Source organism: Lepidochelys kempii, chromosome 21 (genome assembly GCF_965140265.1).
Source record: "Lepidochelys kempii isolate rLepKem1 chromosome 21, rLepKem1.hap2, whole genome shotgun sequence".
Classification (NCBI taxonomy): Eukaryota; Metazoa; Chordata; order Testudines; family Cheloniidae; genus Lepidochelys; species Lepidochelys kempii.
The window spans coordinates 14,877,134-14,896,247 of record NC_133276.1 but is presented as its reverse complement, the minus strand read 5'-3'; the positions used below and the strand labels follow the sequence as shown (position 1 = coordinate 14,896,247).

General features: G+C 58.9%; 1 protein-coding gene across 1 annotated transcript in view; it reads left to right on the top strand.

Moving 5' to 3' along the window:
* LOC140901240 (receptor-type tyrosine-protein phosphatase V-like) overlaps nucleotides 1-19,114 on the top strand; it is a 53,905-nt gene that overhangs the window by 21,478 nt on the left and 13,313 nt on the right. The window contains exons 12-28 of the mRNA XM_073319687.1: nucleotides 276-548; nucleotides 1,090-1,359; nucleotides 2,272-2,544; nucleotides 4,483-4,755; nucleotides 6,826-7,098; nucleotides 8,738-9,010; nucleotides 9,467-9,745; nucleotides 9,987-10,121; nucleotides 10,221-10,431; nucleotides 10,903-10,970; nucleotides 11,494-11,620; nucleotides 11,955-12,002; nucleotides 12,696-12,789; nucleotides 13,551-13,641; nucleotides 16,530-16,606; nucleotides 17,463-17,597; nucleotides 18,211-18,333. Of these exons, the coding sequence (XP_073175788.1) occupies nucleotides 276-548; nucleotides 1,090-1,359; nucleotides 2,272-2,544; nucleotides 4,483-4,755; nucleotides 6,826-7,098; nucleotides 8,738-9,010; nucleotides 9,467-9,745; nucleotides 9,987-10,121; nucleotides 10,221-10,431; nucleotides 10,903-10,970; nucleotides 11,494-11,620; nucleotides 11,955-12,002; nucleotides 12,696-12,789; nucleotides 13,551-13,641; nucleotides 16,530-16,606; nucleotides 17,463-17,597; nucleotides 18,211-18,333 (3,023 nt within the window). The remainder of the gene's footprint in view (nucleotides 1-275; nucleotides 549-1,089; nucleotides 1,360-2,271; nucleotides 2,545-4,482; nucleotides 4,756-6,825; nucleotides 7,099-8,737; nucleotides 9,011-9,466; nucleotides 9,746-9,986; nucleotides 10,122-10,220; nucleotides 10,432-10,902; nucleotides 10,971-11,493; nucleotides 11,621-11,954; nucleotides 12,003-12,695; nucleotides 12,790-13,550; nucleotides 13,642-16,529; nucleotides 16,607-17,462; nucleotides 17,598-18,210; nucleotides 18,334-19,114) is intronic.

Sequence of the window (19,114 nt, the reverse complement as noted above, 5' to 3'; positions counted from 1 at the left end):
GGGTGTCGGCCATTCTCTGTGTCCAGACCCCTGCACACACCTGCCCTCTAGGGCTCTGCAAGGATTGTATCCCATCACCTAGATACTTAAGAACTGCCTAGGGGAAACTGAGGCACCCCCACAATGTTCAGAGGAAACATTAAGAACAGTCCCGCTTCGTCACACAGGGGTGTCAGGCTCCTCCTCAGAGGTGGCTGCACGTCAGTGATGGGATTTTCCCTTCACTTGTGGCTCCCTCTTGCCCTGACTCCTGCCTCTCGGCCTTTTCCCTGCAGTCCCAGCTCCTCCTGCCAACGTGAGCCTCACCAACTCAGGCAGCTCCTCGGTGCTGCGCGCTGCCTGGGACGAGCCCCCTGGGGGCAGGGACCATTACCGGGTTATTCTGTACAGCCTGGTGCCCTGGGGCAGGGAGACAGCTCAGACCCTGGGACCCAACGCCCGGAACGTCACCTGGGCTCGCTTGGCAGCGGGCCGCAGATTCGCTGCGCAAGTCACTGCTGTGAAAGGTTCCTATGAATCCTCCTCTGTCAACGTCACCCAATGGACGTGTGAGTGTGACGGGCTCAGGATCAACCCCCCAGCTCTGACCCTACGCCCCCCTCTGCCCTACTCAGAGCCTGGGTCCGTCTCCCCAGTTCTGATCCTACACCTCTAGAGACCCCTCTGCCCCTGGGAAACAGCCCCCAGCTCATCCCCACGCTCCCCTCTGCCCAGCGCCACTGCAGCATCCCTGCCTTTGGCCCCTGGGTGCCAGGCCCCACTCTGACCCTGCTATCCCTGGGAACCAGTTCCTGACCCCCACACCTCCTCCCTTACCCGGCTGCAGGTCCCAGGTGTGCTGCCCTCTGTGCTGCACGGGCAGGCAGCCCCCTTGGAGCTGCCGTGGGACCAGCTTGGTCCCTGGTGTCTGTGTTGCGTGCTGCTCTCGGGGGATGCAAGCTGGAGACCAGTGCTTGGCAGCGCCCCCACCTGCTGGATGAGAGGAGGCTGCCTGCTGGGGTGGGCTGTGCCCCTGGCAAGGGGGCGTGGGGCAGAAGCTGTGGTTGCTTCTGCCAGCGGAGGCTGACTGTGTCTCCCCTTCTTTTCCAGCCCCCCTGGCTCCTGCCAACCTCACCCTGGCCAGCCCCTCTGCCTCCGCCCTTCAGGTCTCCTGGACGGGGGCGGAGGGGGGAGGAGAGGGCTACACCGTGGATCTATACGATGCCTCCTCCGGCAGGCACGTCGACCACGTCTTGCTCCCCTGGGGCACTAGGAATCACACTTTCCAGAGCCTGACCCCGGGCACCCGCTACAGCGTGGGAGTGAGCACCACAGCAGGGCCTTACCACTCCAGCACCTGCAACCTCACCCACTGGACACGTGAGTGCCCCACCTTGCAGCCAGGGACCCCTTGGCTCTCCTGGCACAGGCTTGGCTTGGGGAGACCCATCTCCGCCCGGAGTCGTGTCCCGAATGGTGTTTAGGGCCTGTCCTGGGTGCCACTTCCACTCCATCTGCCCGTGTGCAGTTGGGACCTGGGGGATGCCACCCAATCCTGCCTGGTACTGGGAGGGCACCTCCACGAGGAAGTCAGCCATTGGGAGCAGTACGTATATTGCCAGTGTTTTCCTAAGGCCTTCCCCCTGGATCCTGGCAGGGCAGGGCACGGGGACTGCTTTACCAGCCCTACAGCTCTGTCCCTGCTCCCCTCCTGCACTGTGCCTGGACACCGGGATCGTGCCCAACATGCCAGAGGGGTGTCGGGGGCAGCCTGCCTTCCCTGCCTGCACCCCATGCTCTGGGCGGTGAGTTCCCGATACCTTGGATCGGGACTGGAGTTGTGTGGGGGATGGGCCAGCCCTTTAGGGCCTTGCAGATCATCCCACCCCAAAGCAGGGACTGTTCTGAGATCAGCCCGCTGGATTCCCCCCCCACCACCCGCAACACCCTTCACTCACATCCCACTACGTCCAGCTCGAGCAGTCTCTGCTGGGAACGTGGCCAGATCTCATGGGCCCGAGGCATCCAAGAGGAAGGCTGGGGCAGGGCAGGGGGAGGTGCGGGAGTCCCAGCCGAGGCTGGCTCAGAAGCCCCAGTGGTGGCGAGGCGGTTCTGTGACAGAGCCGTGGCCATCGGCGTCTTCCCGCCAGCCCCAACAGAGCCCGGTGGGACAGATCAGGGGCCCCAGCCTAGCTCGGACGTGCCCGGCTCTGGCAGGCCGAGTTATGAGATTGGGCCGGGTGGCCCACAGCTGCAGGCTCTGTACCCTGAAGTGTTTGGTTTCACCCCCAGGCCCTCTGGCCCCTCTGGCCGTGCGTGTGGCAAACCAGGGGCACCCCGACAGGCTGAGCGCATCCTGGGGAGCAGCCGCCGGGGGCCGCGAGGGCTACGTGCTGACCCTGTACCACGCGGGATCAGGCGCGGTGGCAGCCAGGGCCGTCGCTGGGGAGAATGCCCACAAATTCACCTTCGCAGAGCTGGCCCCAGGATACAGGCACTCGCTGGAGGTGGTCTCCATCGCCGGGCCCTACAGGGTGGCCGCAGCCAACGTCAGCGACTGGACCTGTGAGTGCTGGGGTTGTAAAGGGGGGGACGCATAAAGGGGGCGCTGCTTGCGAATGGAGCAGGAGGCCCTTGCAAGCGTAGAGCAGCATTTGGGAAGCTGCCTAGTGCTGGCAGGTACTCAGATGCCAGGCGGTGACATCAGTGGCTAAGGCAGGAGTGGGCAAACTATGGCCCATGGGCCACATCCGACCTGTGAGCTGATTTAATCCGGCCCTCGAGCTCCTGCTGCATATCCCCACTCTGGCTCCTATGTTTAGGGGCAGCCAGGGGACTCCGCATGCTGCCCCCACCCCAAGCGCCACCCCCACAACTCCCATTGGCCGGGAACTGCGGCCAAGGGAAGCTACAAAGGTGGTGCCTGTGGACAGAGGAGCACGCAGCAGAGCCACCTGGCCGCGCCTCCGCATAGGAGCCTGAGTGGGGACATGCCCGTGCTTCTGGGAGCTGCTTGAGGTAAGTGCCGCCCAAAGCCTGCACCCCTGAACCTCTCCCTCACTGCAACCCCCTGCCCCAGCCCTGATCCCCCTCCTGCCCACCAATCCCGTTGATCTGAGCCTGGAGCACCCTCCTGCACCCCAAACCCCTCATTCTCAGCCCCACCCCAGAGCCTGCACCTCCAGCCGGGGCCCTCACCCCACTCCCTGCGCTCCAAGCCCCTGCCCCAGCCTGGAGCCCCCTTCTGCACCCTGAATTCCTCATTTCATGGCCTGCCATACAATTTCCATACCCAGATGTGGCCCTCGGGCCAAAAAGTTGGCCCACCCCTGGGCTAAGGGGAGGTGGGCTACCCTCCCCTGCACACGTCTCCATTCCCATGGGGAGAAGTGTGTGCACACCCATACACACTCACACAGACACGCACCCTGTATACACACCCACGTGCCCAAGGACACAGAAAGATGCACCCTCACTCACACATGGACAGAACGTGCCCACGCTGACGTGCCGATCACACACGCCCACTTACGCAGACGCACACCCATGGACACCTGCCTGCTCACACACATGCTAAGCTGTAGTGTGTACATAGCCTAAGCGGATGATCAGGGACTCAAGGTTCAAGGGCTAGTGAGTGAGGATATGGGAAATGAGTGGTTACGTAGCAAACAAAATCGGAACACGCTTTCTCGAGACTAAACTTAACTACCAAGGTAACCTCCACTCTAACGACATTTTATCTCACCCAAAGCTCTCTCCTGCCTTTCCAGCCAGGACCGCCTGAGACCTGCCTTTGGGGAGTGAAAAGCAGTGTCCTTTCTGTTCTTCAGTGAAGGTTCCCCGGGTGTTATCTTTGCCCCCGCCCCGCCCCGTTCATTGTCTTTGCTCCCAGACAGGAGAACTCCCCCCCCCCCCGTGGCTTGTTTTCCCCTGAACTCCTTTCCCGGTGATTTCACAGCTCTTTGTTTAACATTTGACTTTGTATGTAAATGGGCGTCGGCTGTGTTAGCTTAGGGGGCTTGATTCACATTGCAACAGAGAGAGAGAAACACTTCTCAGCCGGGTTTCCTTCTTTGCTGGTGACTAATCCCTTGATCCAGCGTTTCAGAGCCGATTTCCAGTGTATACATAACTCCTCAAGTAGCATCTGTGCTGACCTTTCACAGCCATGTTGGTGAGCAGAGTGACACCGGCTTTCATTTCAAACGTCACCTGACAGTCTTTGGAGAACCAGAAATACAGACCAGAATCAGGAGATTCCTGTAACCCTCTTGCCAGCTGGCGTTCAGAAGTTTGTGGGTCACAGGCTGTCACAACAGGGGCAGATGGCAAAGTCGCAGCAGTGCATGGGGCCCAGATAGGGGAGTGGGGGGAGAGGTGTGTGGCAGCAAGGCCCCCCCTTAACCTCAGGACGCACAGACCCCTCAGTGCAATGCCTGTCATGCTGAGGATCCCATCCGCTCTGCCCCGTTTGTGATATAAGATCTGGTGTTTCCCCAGATCCTCTGGTACCCCCTAATATCTCCCTGGTGAATCAGGGGCACCCCGACAGGCTGAGTGCGTCCTGGGGAGCTGCGGCAGGGGGCCGGGATGGCTACACGCTGACCCTGTACCACGCGGGATCGGGCGCCGTGGCAGTGAGGGCCTCCGTTGGGAAAGACACCCATAATTTCACCTTCGTGAACCTGGCCCCAGGAAGCCAGTACCTGCTGGAGCTGGCTTCAACGGCTGGGCCCTACAGGATGTCTGCAGGGAACATCAGCGACTGGACATGTGAGTAGCAGGATTTTCATAATGAGCTAATCGGAGCCTTATATGGGTTCCCCAGCAGCTGTGTCTCTGAGTTCACAGCCCTGGGAGCCGAGCAGAACTGGTCCGCCGTTCCCAGCTGTGAATCCCAGAGATGGTCTCTGGCATTGATCAGTGAGTTCCCAGTTCCCTCTGGATCCTGTGACCTGTCACCACAACCATATGCGTTTTGGCTCCGTGGCTATGTGGGATCCAGAGGTGAACCTAGAACCAGGGAGCATCTGCTCCGCGAATTCAGGCCAAGTAAGCTGAGACCTGCCCCGCGGGAGGATTGGGGTATGACTTCATACTCAGTGGCCATGATGGGTTGAACCTGTGTCTACTCTGGAAATCAATTCTGTAAGATGAGCCCTGGAGTTATTGTCTGTCACTGATTTCTGTATCAGATCCACTCAGTTTCACAAGCAAATGGTTTTTGTTTTCTCCTAACAGCCAGCCCTGCCCACTCCACCTGGGATCTCAGAGTCAAGCTGGGTTCTTTCCATCTCATGCCTCCTCCCCAGTAACTAGGAGCCAGTTGATGAGTGTACAGGATTTTGTCTCCGTTGCAGGTTACACTTATAACTTCCTCACCTGGGTCCGAGTTCCTGAGGATGATGTGCATGGAGGAAAGAGGCCAGCTTGACTCTCAGCTCCCAGGCTGCGTGTGACGGGCCGGCCGTTAGAGAAAAGCATCTTTATATGTATAAACTGAGCTAATCTAACTGGGATTCCTTGAGACACCATGGATGTGAGACCCCCCCCCCCCGATTCCCGTTTGGCCCATCTTTGAGTTGACCCGATTGGGAAGGATCTGGCCCTTGCTAATAGAACTGTGGCCATTTCCAAATGTGCTGAGAGGGGAGCGGGAGAGATTTAGGATCAAATGTGCCTGAGGGGCCCAAGACTCAGGAAGAGTCACTGGGTCTTAGGCTCCTAAGTCCCCTGGGTGTTTATGAACATTTTACCCATAATCCTCTAAAAAGTAGCTTGAGACCCCAAACCATTAACAGAACTATACCTGGCGACAGACACACACAGTCAGCTCCCCTCATCCCTGTCAGCCTGCTGCGTCCTGTGTCCCCTCTGCCAGGCGGCGCCATCTCGGGCACCCAGAGTGCACCCAGGTGTGCCCTCCCCCGGCCTGTTTCCGCTCCCCGCTCTGCTTTAGGGACTGCGCTGTTGCCTGCCATGACAGAGCCCTGGTGATGCTGAGCTGTGATTTGAAGGCTAAGTCACAGTAGCAGGCCCCTGGATCCAGTGCGTGCGGCTCTTTGGGCTGGTGCGAGGTGGCACTGGCTGATTTCTTGGTGCAGGAGGCTCCCCGGGGATTTTGCTGCCAGTTTGGCCTCAGTTTGACACAGAAGCTCAGATGCCCTGGGCTACACCTGGCCAGATCTAACAGCACAGAGTGGTAAGGGGGAGTGAACCCCACGGCACGCTCCCCAGTACAGCTGTGTTAAACCCTCTTGGGCTGAGCTCCAGGCTTGCGGGGCACCCATTACTGCTATCTGGGAGCGCGTGGGCAGGGATGGACTGGGGCTGCCTCCCCAGCAGTGGCGGGGAGCATGTTGCATCCTGAGAAGGGCTGCAGCAGAAGGGGTGGGGGGGTTGTCAGTGGGGCACAATCTTTTCCTGGGGATCTTGGCGCAGCATCCCCTGTCCCCGACACCGGCTGGTGCTGAAGGGCGCAATCTATCGCTGTACTGAGACAGCTGTGAGCAGCTGTAAACTCTTCCCCGTTGGTACAAACACATCTGGGAAGGGTCAGGGCTGCCTGTGCATGTCCCCCGTGGGACGTGGCCGCATCATGTCTCTGCAGGGATCACTGCATGGACCTGATCTCAGAATCAATTGCACTTGGGCTGGTCGGGGAAAGGAAATGGGAATCCTCTGCCCTATGCCTGAGCTGGGAACATGTCACCTCCACCCATGAGTGAAGAAGGCAGTTAAAGCCATGTGCAGTTAGCGAATGATGATAGAGCCAGGCATGGGTGGCTGACGAACCCCTGCTCGTGCTTGCGGCTTTCATTGTCTCTCCTGGTGTTTCCGCAGGCCCTTTGGCACCCTCTAATGTGTACCTGATAAACCAGGGGCGCCCTGACAGGCTGAGCGCATCCTGGGGAGCAGCCGCCGGGGAGCGAGACGGCTATACGCTGACCCTGTACCACGCGCGAGCGGGCACGGTGGCAGCAAATGCCTCTCTTGGGAAGGGCGCCCACAAGTTCACCTTCTCAGGCCTGGCTCCGGGACACAAGTATTTGCTGGAGGTGGCCTCCGCGGCTGGGCCCTACCGGACGTCCGCCGGGAACATCAGCGACTGGACGAGTGAGTGGTGGGAGCCCCAGCGCCTTTGCCCGGCGCGTGAGATAGAACCCTGCCGAGCTGGGGGGGCTATGCACGGTTGGCGCTCGCAGTGCGGGCACTGGGGTGGCCTGGGATACTGCCGGACAGCGGCCAGGGCAGTGGGCTGGAAGGAAAGTAGCTAGTGCTGCTGGGTGACAGCTTGTGGGCTGCAGGCTCCCTGGAGGTGGTGGGTTTGGGCTCTGATTTAGGAAGCTGAGGGGGAGCCGGTGGCTCCTGAGGACCCCAAAGTCCTGGCTAGGGAGCAGCCAGAGGGGAGCCTGCAGTCTGGGATTGCTCTCTTTGGCCAGGCATTCTGGGTTCCCGGCGTCCTTTGCTCTCAGGGCCTTGCACCATCTGCAGCGAGTGCTTTTAATCATAACAGCGCTGCCCCAAAGCCATTGCTCCTCCCCAGCCAGGCACTGGCCGTTTCCACCAGAGACCCCGAGCACACGCCTGCAAGGTGTCGTCGAGGCCAAGAACTTAGCGAGACTCCAGCAGGGATGGGAGCTCCCGGGGCTCAAACTGTATCTTTGTTCCAATCTTTCCAATCAGGGGCATCAAATCTTTGTCACGTCAAAACAAAACATGGCGTCGGCGTTAGCGGACAGCGGGTTCAGCTTTCAGGGCATTCCCAGAGCTTTTTCCTGCAGCCAGGGCCCGTCTATTCAGCAGAGTAGCTGAATGTTAGGTGCCCGAGCCTAGATTTGAGCACCTTCAAAAGCCCCTAAGCGGACATGCACGAGCTCGGCAGGAGCCAGCATGCCACAAATAGCAGCATGGCCATGGTGGCCCAGTCGGTGGCTTTGGCTAGCTGCCTGAGTACGTACCCGGGGGGCGGGGGGATTATATCACAGCCACACTGCTATTAGCACACTAGCCTGAGCAGAGCCAGAGCGTGTACGTCTACCTGCATGGGAATTATACCTCCCAGCGGCTGGATAGATGGACCTTTTATCCTTTGGCTTCCAGCCACAGAAAAAGGCATCAAGTCCAGCCCCCTGCACTGAGTCCGGGCCAGGTAAACCTAGGTCATCCCTGGTAGGTTTGTCCAGCCTGGTCTTAAAAACCTCCAGTGATGGGGATTCCACAGCCTCCCTTGGGAGCTTGTTCCAGAGCTTAACTCCCCTTAGAGTGAGACAGTTTTCCCTAATGTCTAACCTCAATCTCCCTGGCTGCAGATTAAGCCCCTGATTTCTTGTACTAAGCCCATTACTTCTTCCAAAGGCTGACGGAGGAGCATCACCTTCTCAAAGCACTTCAGCTTTCTTGGCTCGTGGACGTTCACATCTTGGGAGGTCATGCTGCTTGCAAATGTAGCTGGGGCTAATTGCTTATCCATGTCGCCTTTGTTCCGGTTCAGGATGGTGAGGGGAGCTGGGTGTTTCAGCCGAGATGAGCGTTTAAAGGGTGACACTTCCTGGTAGGAAAATAATCTCATAGGGAAAATCTGAAATAGTTAGGAAACTAATGAAAGAGACGAGTCCAGAAATGTCCCCGCAGGCAATCTGAGACTGTGACGTGGGACGTGAGAATACAGGGATTGTCTCCGGGATGGGGTAGGGGTCGATGTGGCAGACTCAGGAAATGACTCTCTCTCCCTTGGATTGTTTTTATAATGTAGCCCCTCTGGTTCCAGCGAATCTCTCTGCGGTGATTGGGGAGAGCCGCAGAGTGCTGGCCGTGTCCTGGGGGCACGTCTCCAGCCAGCAGGATTACTGCCAGCTTTGGCTGCGAGATCCCGGGAACAACACACTACCATGGAGGCACACCCTGGCCGGGGGGCAGGTCCAGCACTTCTTCCAGGGGCTGGTCCCAGGAAGAAATTACTCAGTTTCCCTGAGCTGCGTGGCTGGGCCTTACTGGAGCAGCTCGGGCATCTTAGTGGTGCCAGTAGGTGGGTGTGGGCCTGCGCTGGGCGGGAGGCTGCAAGGGCTGGAACGCACAGCGGGTGTATGGAGGGCAGGGAGGGGGGTGAGCTAGTGACTGGAGGGAGATGCCCCCACGGAGCCAAATAGTGGCCTGGCATCCTGTGAAATAAACCGGATTCCACAGAGAGTCTTCCTTAGCCTGGTCCTCCTGTGACATGTCCCTCCCCTGCAGGCCCTGGGCACAGCCACGCCGGCCCCTGGCCTCCCGTGTGGCCCCCTATCCCGGTCCAACCTCACCATCCCTCTTGCAAAGGCCCTGGCCAACCCACTCCAGCCCTAGGCCACCAAGCCGGGGGTCCCAAGGCCCAGGTATCCAGCTTTGTGCCTTTGCACCATGCAGGCATGGAACTGCTGTGGGGCACACGGCCTGGTTCGGGGACCCCGTGTGGGGTCTGCCTCGCTCAGCGCATCTCCTTTCTCAGCGCCTGACCCAGTGGAAGATCTGCGGTGCCAGCCTGACTCAAAGGGCTTTTCCCTGAACTGGACCTTCCCCGCTGGAGACGTGGAGGCCTGTGAGCTGGCAGCAGAGAGGCTGTCCGGGGGGCCCCCCCAGGCTGAGGCTCGAGTGATCGCTCCCGGGAGCGAGGCCAGCCTGTGGGGTTTGGAGCCAGACTCTTCATACCGAATCAGCCTGAGCACAGTGGGCAGGAATGGGCTGAGGAGCCGGGCCGTGACTCTGGTGTGCAACACGTCAGCAGAGGGTAGGTCTCCGCCTGGCCTGTTCTCTCCCCACGGCCCCCAGGAAGAGCTGCCAGGTCGGGTTTACTGGTTAGCTAGCGGGCCCTAGTCCAGAGATCAGAGCCCCTGAATGCGGAGAGGAGGCTGGGGCTTGGGACTGGTTTGTAGCGAAACTGCTGCACTGGGGCTGTGGGGTGCAACTTGCTCAGGACCGAGCCAAGCTCCAGCCCTAACCCCCCTGGGCCGGCCGCATTTCCATTTCAGTCCTGCCTCCGCCAGTACGAGCAGACGTCCCGCGGGTTGAGCCTGGCTCCAGAGTGCTCATCTCCCCCGACACGTTCAGCGAGGAGAACGGCCGGATCGAGTACTATGCTGTCATCGTCACCAGCAACGAGTCGTGTGAGTGCCCGCGCCGGCTCCGCTGAGACCCGGGGTGCACAGTTGCCCGCCGAGGCGCGGGGGGGGCTGCTGCTGATACGCTTGTGTCTTTAACTCCAGTGTCGAGGCCCACCCAGGAAATCGTGTCCAGCACCTGGTATGATCACTATTATGGACAGGAGGACTCCTACGTGGCTGTGCTGTTCCCCAATCCCTTCCATGCGGACAAGAGGAGCACTCCTCAAACCTTATCAGTGCTAGTGGGAACGGACGAGTGTGGCCAGTCCCAGGAGATCTGCAATGGGAAGCTGAAGGCAAACACTCAGTACAGGTGAGCACAGGAGGGGACCCCTGCTCTGGCAGATGCTGGCAGACAAGGAGGGCTGGAAGGGGAAAGGGAGCACGGCTATGTGGTGAGAACAGGGCTGCAGCTCCCTCACACCCCAAACACCTACGCCAGGGGGCCTCAGTGGGACCAAGGTGGCTGCCCTGGGTGGTGGTCTGAGGAAAAGACTGGGAAATGTACGAATGTCTGGAAACCTTCCCCACCCTCCCACATTTCAAAATTCCCTGTAGGAAAATCAGACTTTCCCAATAGGAAAATATCACAAACCAGCTCCCATGTTGCCTTCCTGGCACCCATCTCCCCAGCTGGCCCAGACAGGCACCATCTCATTGCTGGTTTCCAATTCCCCAGCACCACGTTCTTTCTGTATGGGGCTAGAAATCCAGTGCCAGGGTCAGGCCAATCCTGTTTCCTCTGAGCGTCTGGGACTAACCTCTGCTCTTGGCTTTGCCATAGGTTCAGCATTGCTGCTTTCACCAAATACAACCTGGTGGATCCTTCTGTGTCCTTCACGGCGTTTTCGGGTAAGGCGATTCCTCATGCTGCTTCAGCAGTGGTGTTACTAGCTATCCCCTCTAGCTGTCTCTGCTAGGAGAGTTCCTTAATTGTCACTAATGGCAGGGCAGAAAATCTCAGAAAGTGTAGATTACATTTAATAATAATACCTAGCACTCGCTTGTCATCCGTGGATCTCAAAGCACTTCACAGCCTTTACTGTATTGACCTTGTAAGGCAAGGCAGGGCAGAGCAATCAACCCCATTATACACATGGGAAACTGAGGCACAGAGCAGCTAAGGGATTTGCCCCAGGCTGCACAGGAAGTCAGTGGCAGGGCGAGGACTTGAACCCAGGTCTGCCAAGTCTTCCAATAGTGCCCTAACCGCTTGGTCCTCCTTCCCCTGTTATCCCAATGTCCGGTGATCCTGGCTGTGAAGCAGGGGTGGGTGACTCGCAGGGGGCGTGTCTGGGTCAGTTTGCGGAGCACGGCGGAATCTTTTGGAACGCACAGTACAAATCCAAAGAATCCCCACGGTCTTTGTCTTCAGCGGCTGGAGCTGGCTCAGACCCCAGTCCTGTTACAGTGCCAGTCGTGGCTGGAATTGTCGCCGGCTTTCTCCTGATGTTTGCAGCGATTTTCGGCTGGGTCTGCTGGAGGCGGGTCCGAATGAAAAGGTAAAGGAGGCCTGTCTCCCGAGGGATGAGATCCAGGATGGGCCTGGGAAGTGGTAGGAAAAGCTGCTGAGAGCAAAAACAATGCGATTGGCTTTCACTGAACAAGGAGCTGACCGACAGCAGATGTGTATCGAAAAGGGTGGGCCAGGTCCAGCATAGCCAGTGTGAGCTGTTGGGCGTGATGGGGAATCCACACTGAAAAGTTCCCCTTGTCATCTGCATGAGCGGGAGGGAGGCATGTCCTCTCGCAGACCCTCCCCGCTGCTAAACAGGGCGCTTGGCCCCAGCCACGGTGCTGCCAGGACGGGTGACATCCCCTGTGCTTTCCTTTCAGAACCAAGAAGAGTAACTTATCGCAAGAAATGGCCACGTACAGCTTGAGGTGAGCGTGCTGCTCCTGGCAGGGACGGGCGGGAGTCGGGGACTCAGGCTGTCTCCTTGCCTACCCACATGCCAGCTCTCCACGACGAGCCACAAAGGGAGCATGGCTGTAGGCTGCTCCTGCCAATCTGGTCCATCGGGGTCTCTTTTTAAAGGGCCAGCAGTTGCCACGCCGCTCACCTGCTAACCCTTCCTTATCTAAGTCACTGGCAGCTGTGATGTCAAGCCCCAGCCGCCTCTGGGCAGATTCCCACGTTCCAAAGGTCGGTCACAGCCTTCATCACCCTGAAGTGCATCCAGTGCTAAGTAACCAGTGCACCGACACAGAGCGAAGGCCAGGGCCCTCCATGGGCTGGGGCCGCTATGCTAGTGCTTGGGCGAAAAGAGGAGAAACCCCGTTAGCTGAGAGTGCAAACGTCCTTACAGGCCTGCAGCCAAAGGGGCTGGGAGGAACCCCTGCCACAGGAGGTGGGACAGGCCGAGTGCCATCGCTCTGTGGATGTCCCAGTGCAAGACAGCACAGGGGACCGAGGTGTCACAGGTCATTAGGTTTGGGGTTCATAGATTCCAAGGCCAGATCATCTGGGCTGACCTCCTGCATAACCCAGGCCATAGGACTCTCTGGGGCAGTATGGTAGTAAACCCCTGCACTGCCTGTTTCCCATCGCCAAGGGCACAATTATATCTCCTGCAGAAACGTCCACCGGCCGATCCCCATCCAGAGCTTCAAGCAGTATTACGAGGCGAAGACGGCAAATGCCAACCACGGCTTCTTCCAGGACTTTGAGGTGAGCATCGGGCGCAAGGAGAGCGTGCTCCTGTGGGCGGCGACAGTGGAGATATGCCGTCAGCGTCACATGGGGGTTGGGGAAATAACCAAGCGGGTCTGCATTCGCTGGGTACAGTTGCCCATCAAAGAGGGTGGGGAGGGGATGTAGCAGAAAAAGCAGCTACGTCTACACTGCCCGTGGATGTCTGCTGGCAACGTGGCGTGGCATGCCCGCCCCAGCTCCAGGCTCGCTAGTGCAGGTAACAATAGTCGTGAGGTCCTGGTGGCCCGGTCTGGCAACCGGAGAACAAGCCTGCTGGGGACCGGGGGTGTACACTCGGGTCACCAGCTTGTGCGGCCGTGTCTACACTACTGCTGTTACCGGTGCCACCTCCGTTGCCCCCGAGCCTGGCGCACAAAGTCACAGGTGCTGGGGCGCTTTTACGGGAAGGTCTGACCACGGCTGCCCTCGGGAGTCCCAGGAGCTGGGGGATTTGATGCTGAACCCTCCTGAGTGGCCGAGCTCTCCCCTGCCGCTCCCGGGCTGTACCCTGGGGAGTCTCCATCAGGCTGTTCGTGATCCATGTTGCTGTGAAAGCCAAATGTGGCCCCAGGAGACCAAACAAGCTCTGCCTCTCCAAACACCATGGAGGCCCATTGGTTGCGTGTGGCAAGCTGGGGCTGCGGAGGCTCTTGCTGGGCGGCCTCCTGGCTGGCCCTCTCCACCCCAGCCCATCTGTCCCAGTCAGGCATCACTGGGTTTATCCTTGTGCCCTGCAGGAGCTGAAGGAGGTAGGGAAGGAGCAGCCTAAGGTGGAAGCGGAACTTCCAGCCAACATGTCCAAGAACAGATACCCCCACGTGCTGCCCTGTAAGTTCAGGGGCTCAGCCCCTATGTCTCCCTCCCTCCCCTTCTGCCCTTCCCTGGCACCTTCCATCCCAGGATCTTGGGGGGACACTAACCAAGCCCCCACCCCAGCGGCAGGGGGGTTATCATCTCCTTGCCACACCCAGGGACACCAAGGCACAGAAAGCTTCAGGAGACATTTCCAGAGTGAAAAGAAAAGGAGGACTTGTGGCACCTTAGAGACTAACCAATTTATTTGAGCATAAGCTTTTGTGAGCTCACTTCATCGGATGCATCGGAGCTGTAGCTCACGAAAGCTTATGCTCAAATAAATTGGTTAGTCTCTAAGGTGCCACAAGTCCTCCGTTTTTTTTTTTGCAAATACAGACTAACACAGCTGCTACTCTGATTTCCAGAGTGGCCAGTGTGGGAGGCAGCATGGCCTATTGGATAGAGCAGGGTCACGTCATCTCCTGTGCCTCAGTTTCCCCATCTGTAAATTGGGGATAAGGATGGCGAGTGTTGCGGGTGAAAAGGCGCTATATAAAAGATGGGGATTATAATTTTGCATGCCAGTTTGAGACACCCAGGCCCTGGTTTTCAGAAGTGTTGAGCCCCTGCAGATCCCTTTGGTTTACTGGCACTGTGGGTGCTCAGCCTCTCAGAATCAGGCCCGGTTACGGCCTCTCTGGTGGGGCACCCACAATCACTGATCACTGACAGCCTGCCCACAGTTATTCCTGAGGTGGCCTGGTGAGCCTGAGCAGGGCTGGGTCTCCCATCCCACCTCAGATCTCACTGATCCTTTAAACTTGAATGGCCCCCCTCCTTATTCCCCTCCTCCTTCCAATGACCCCCAAGTTTTGGCCACAGCATAAGGACAACTCCGTGGTCTGTGCATCTGCCAGCAGGGGGCGCTGCGAGCAACAGGGGGCTGCTCCCTGACCCCTCCAGCCTCCCACTACTTGTGTTGTCCCTGTACTATTCCTGGAGGGGGCGGGGGGAGCTCAGGGCAGAATCCCGCCCTTTGGGGCATACTGCCCCATGGGAGGCTGAGAAGACCCCCAGGCCAGGGCCAGCTCCCATCTCACCTTGTGTGCATGTCATTAGCTCTGACACACACACCCCGGTGTGCCAGGGGAGAGGAGGAGAGAGGGGTGTTGTGACATTTCTCGGGGTGCCCAGGACTGTGAGTCCCCTTGTTACCCCCTGCTTCCAGTATGAGGGAGTCTTGTTTGGGCCTAACCGGGTGTAAGCTCCCTGGCACCACCCAAGCCCTCTCCTCTGGGCTCTGCCAGCCCTGACTCCGCCTTGCAGGTTAACAACAGGTGCACCCCAGTCTCCGGGCCCCTTTGAAACGTTCCCCTGTACTGCTCAGCCTTTATCCACTGAACACTCACAGCATCACCAGGCCTGCTGTCCCCAAGGGAACAGTGTACACACCAGCTTGTCCGATTCAAGGCAGGATCAGCACCTTGCTCAGTATCCCAGCACTGGTAATACACGTATCCTTGATTTCACTAGCAGTGTATCTCAAAGACTCAAGATTCAAGGGATAGTGAGTAACGATAAAGGAAACAAAAGGTGACATAGAAAACAAAATCATCACACCCTTTCTAGCGACTAAACTTAATTAACAGACTCACCTCCTGTCTGATGAAGTGTGTCTCACCCAAAGCCTTCTACAAGTGTCTTCAGTCCAGGCTGGTTGTGATCCCGTTTTCATGAATGTAAACGTGCTGCCCGTTTATGTCCTAGGGGCAGGATGATGGGGTGTCTTCTTTGTTCCCCAAAAAGAGTCCAGCGAACCTTTGAAGTGTATCTCCAGATGAAGTTCTCTTTCCCTGCTGTGTTTCTCTACCTGTTAGTTGCTTTCTGACATTCGGGCAATCCTTCATCTGCATTCAGCTTAGACAGGTGATGGGGCACCCATTGTGAATGAGACAATACTTCATTTACATTTCAACAGAGGGGCAGGAGACTAAACATCCCGTGTCTGACAGGACACCTGGTTCTCCACCTCTGCTGTGATACTGACTCTAAGAACATATGTGCAGTAGACGTACATCAGTCCTTCCCTAGTATCTGGGCATACATTTCACAGCAGTAACAATGACCAGTGTCACCCTGGCTTTCATTTAAATCTTCACATGACCAGAAGGTCCACAGGAGAATCAGGACAGTCCAGTAGCCCCCTTGCTAGTGGGCATTGAGGGGTTCTTGGGTCACAGGTGCACAGAGCTGGGAGAGGCTGGGTCGGGCCAGGAGCTCTTCCCGAGCTCGCTGGGCACTGCAGAGTCACCGCCCCACGCTGGCTCCGTCGCTGCTACAGCTGAACATTATGCATGAGCCCACCTTCCCTGTGAGTCGGTGAGACGCAGCAACCCCTGGGGCGTCCCCTTTCAGGCCCAGGAACCAGAACAGCCCCATGGAGGTACTCCTCCTCCTCCTCCCCGGGCATGATTTGCCTCTTGAAAGGTGTGATGGCCCCTCCCCAGCGTCTCAGCAGCACTGACCATCTCACACCAGGCACGGAGCGGGCGTCTGAGGGTGCTGCCTGGACAGGAAAGAGGTGGGGCCGGCCCCAGGACCCTAGCCTGGGCCAGCCCTCCCACTTGCTAGTGTGACCTGCGTTCTCCAAAATACAGTCGAGCTTTGAAGGACAGGCCAAGGGACCTGGGTGGGAAGGGCCTAACCCAACCCACAGGCCTGGCAGACCTTCCTGGGTGGGGCAAGGGGTGTAGGCCGAAGGGCCCTGGTCTCCTTCTGACCTCCTTGTGCCCAGCTGGAGAAGAGGGGGGACTTGAGAAGGAAGCAGAGCATGCTGCCCCTGAGCCGGGCTCCCCGGAGGACTGGGGTCTGGCTCGGCGAGGTGCAGCGCACGGCGTGATCGCTGCTTTGGTTTCTTGCAGACGACCACTCAAGAGTCAGGCTGAGCCAGCTGGGGCAGGAGCCCCACTCCGACTACATCAACGCTAACTACATCCCCGTGAGTGCCTGCTCGCCTCCCCCACCACAGCCCCCGAGGAATCCCCGCACACGAGGGGGGCATAGCTGGCACATGCAGGGGGCTCGGTCACAGGAGGGGCTCGGTCCCATTAACATCTGGGGCTGGCTGGCAGATGGCATTGGAGCTGGGACAGGTGGAAGGTGTTGGAGACGGGGGACTGGCGCAGCCAGGCTGGCTGTGGCCTGGGGTCTGTGAAGTGTGTGTTTGTGTGTGTGCCCCCGCTTGTGTGCATGGGGGAGTGGTCACAGCTGCTGCTCTGCCGATTGAGGACACTCTCACCCTCGGCCTCTCTGGATTCACTGCCTGATCTGTCTGTCTCCTCTTTCTCCTCCGAATCTGTACAGCTGCACTTGACTGATGTTGGACCTGGTCTCCCAGCCTCCGTCCAGGGGGCTTCCCCAGGTAACGGACAGGGGGCACCCAGCGTGCCTGGGAGCGTGTGTGCACATGTACGCGTGTTGCATGAGTGTGTCAAAGGCAGTAAACAGGAATGGCCAGACTGGATCAGAACCAGGGTCCATCTAGTCGTCTCTGCTCTCCGGCAGCAGTCTGGGGTCAGATGCTTCTCCCCGCAGGCTCGCACTGTAGGGGTTTGAGGGGCGTCCAATCTCTCTCATGCCAGAGAGAGGGAAACACACTCTTCCAGGGCATCCTATAATAGCCCCCAGCTGCCACCTGCTGCCCAGGGAGTGTGCCCATCCTGGCAGCAATGCTGAGGTCAACGGGCACCTGGCCCTCTCCTGGAGGGACCCAGTAGGTCATCTACTCATCCCCAAATCCAGGGTCTCACAGCTTCTGGCCCGGGCTGACTCTGACTCTCTGGTCTCTGCCCCAGGGCTACACCTCCCCACAGGAGTTCGTTGTCACCCAGGGGCCGCTGAAGAAAACCATTGAGGATTTCTGGAGGCTGGTCTGGGAGCAGAGCATCTGCAACATCATCATGCTGACAGTGGGCATGGAGAACGGACGGGTAGGGCTGGTGCTGGGCGCGCGCTGCTGGGCGAGGAGGGGCCTGACCCACAGCCACATGCGAATGCTGCTCCATTCGTGCAGCTATGCTGGGCCCAGCAACGTAATAGCGGGAGGCCTGTAGGGCAGGGGGAAGGGGCAGTGGTACTGTTGGATGTGTGGGCACCAGCCAGGCGACGTCTGTCTCCACTGGGTATTTCCAGAGCGCCCGTTACTCTAATATCTAGGTGCAGACAATAACTTAGCTGTGAGACGAGCACTGTGCACGGGCACTAATGAACCCACACGGCCCCTCGGCATGGAGGACGCTGGCCCTAGCCCCGTCCTACCAAAGAGGAAACTGAGGCACGGGGGGGGATGTGAGCTGCCCAAAGACACGCAGTGGGGAGCAGACGCCAAACCACTAGCCCATGCTGCATTTGTCTCCATGCCCAGATTCTGCTCCCCCTGCAGAAGACGAGATGTGGCCCAAAGCCTCAGCTTGGCGTTGGAGCATGCTGAGCTGGGGAGTTTCATCCGGGCCCATCTCTCCAGTGGCTGCAGCTGTCTTCTGTGGGCACCGGTCTCTCTCCCTGTGCTGGTTTCCCTGTCCCCACGCCCTGCCTTCCCCCCAGGTGCTGTGTGATCACTACTGGCCTTCAGAGTTGTCGCCGGTCTCCTACGGACACATCCGCGTGGCCCTGCTCTCCCAGAGCAGCGCTGACGAGTGGACCACGCGCACGTTCAAGCTCTGGCACGTGAGTGAGCGGCCGAGAGGAGCCTGGCGCAGGCCCCCGCCGAGGGCACTGCCGTGGGGGTGTCTCGCTGGGGGGTGTCCCGGGGGCGGCCTGCCCTTTCGCCTCTGGCCAGCAGGGTTCCAACGAGGCCACAAGCGAAACGGGTCGGTCCGCACCGGGACTCATCTTGAGGATTGTCAATAATCCACAGCTACCAGGGCAGGCAGCACACGGCTTCCCGGGCATGCCATCCCCCTCCCATTCACCGTCACCCCCGCCTTGCTTCCCCATTCCCATCAGGGGGTGCTGTGCATCGCCCAGGGTTGTTTGTTTCCAGATGCTCAATCGCCTCAAAGGCAGCACTATGCTAACTGCATGCTCTGATGAGCCAGCTCCATGCCCCCACCAGCTGGTATCCAGGCTGCTGCCCATGAGGCTTCCCCAGGCCTGGCCTTGCTGCGGGGCAGCGTGTTGGCAGAGCCACATGGTGCAGCCTGCCCAGGCAATCGCATGCCATGGAGATGGCCGCAGGACAGGGCCCTGAACAGAACAGTGCAAGGGCCTGGCTCTGACCAGTAGCGTCAGACACCTGATCTCTCAGACGTGAGTGTCTCGTCCATGCTGGGTTTGCATGACTGCTCAGTGCTGACGTAACCGATGCCCAGGGCTGGCCGGGGAGCGTCTGGGGATCCCAGAGACCCAGGGCTGGCTGTGGGTCTCCGATGCCCAGAGATGCAGCCCCAGCATCAGTCTCTCCAAGTTCTGGTAGCTGATTCTGGCCCCTGGAGATAACTCAGGGAGC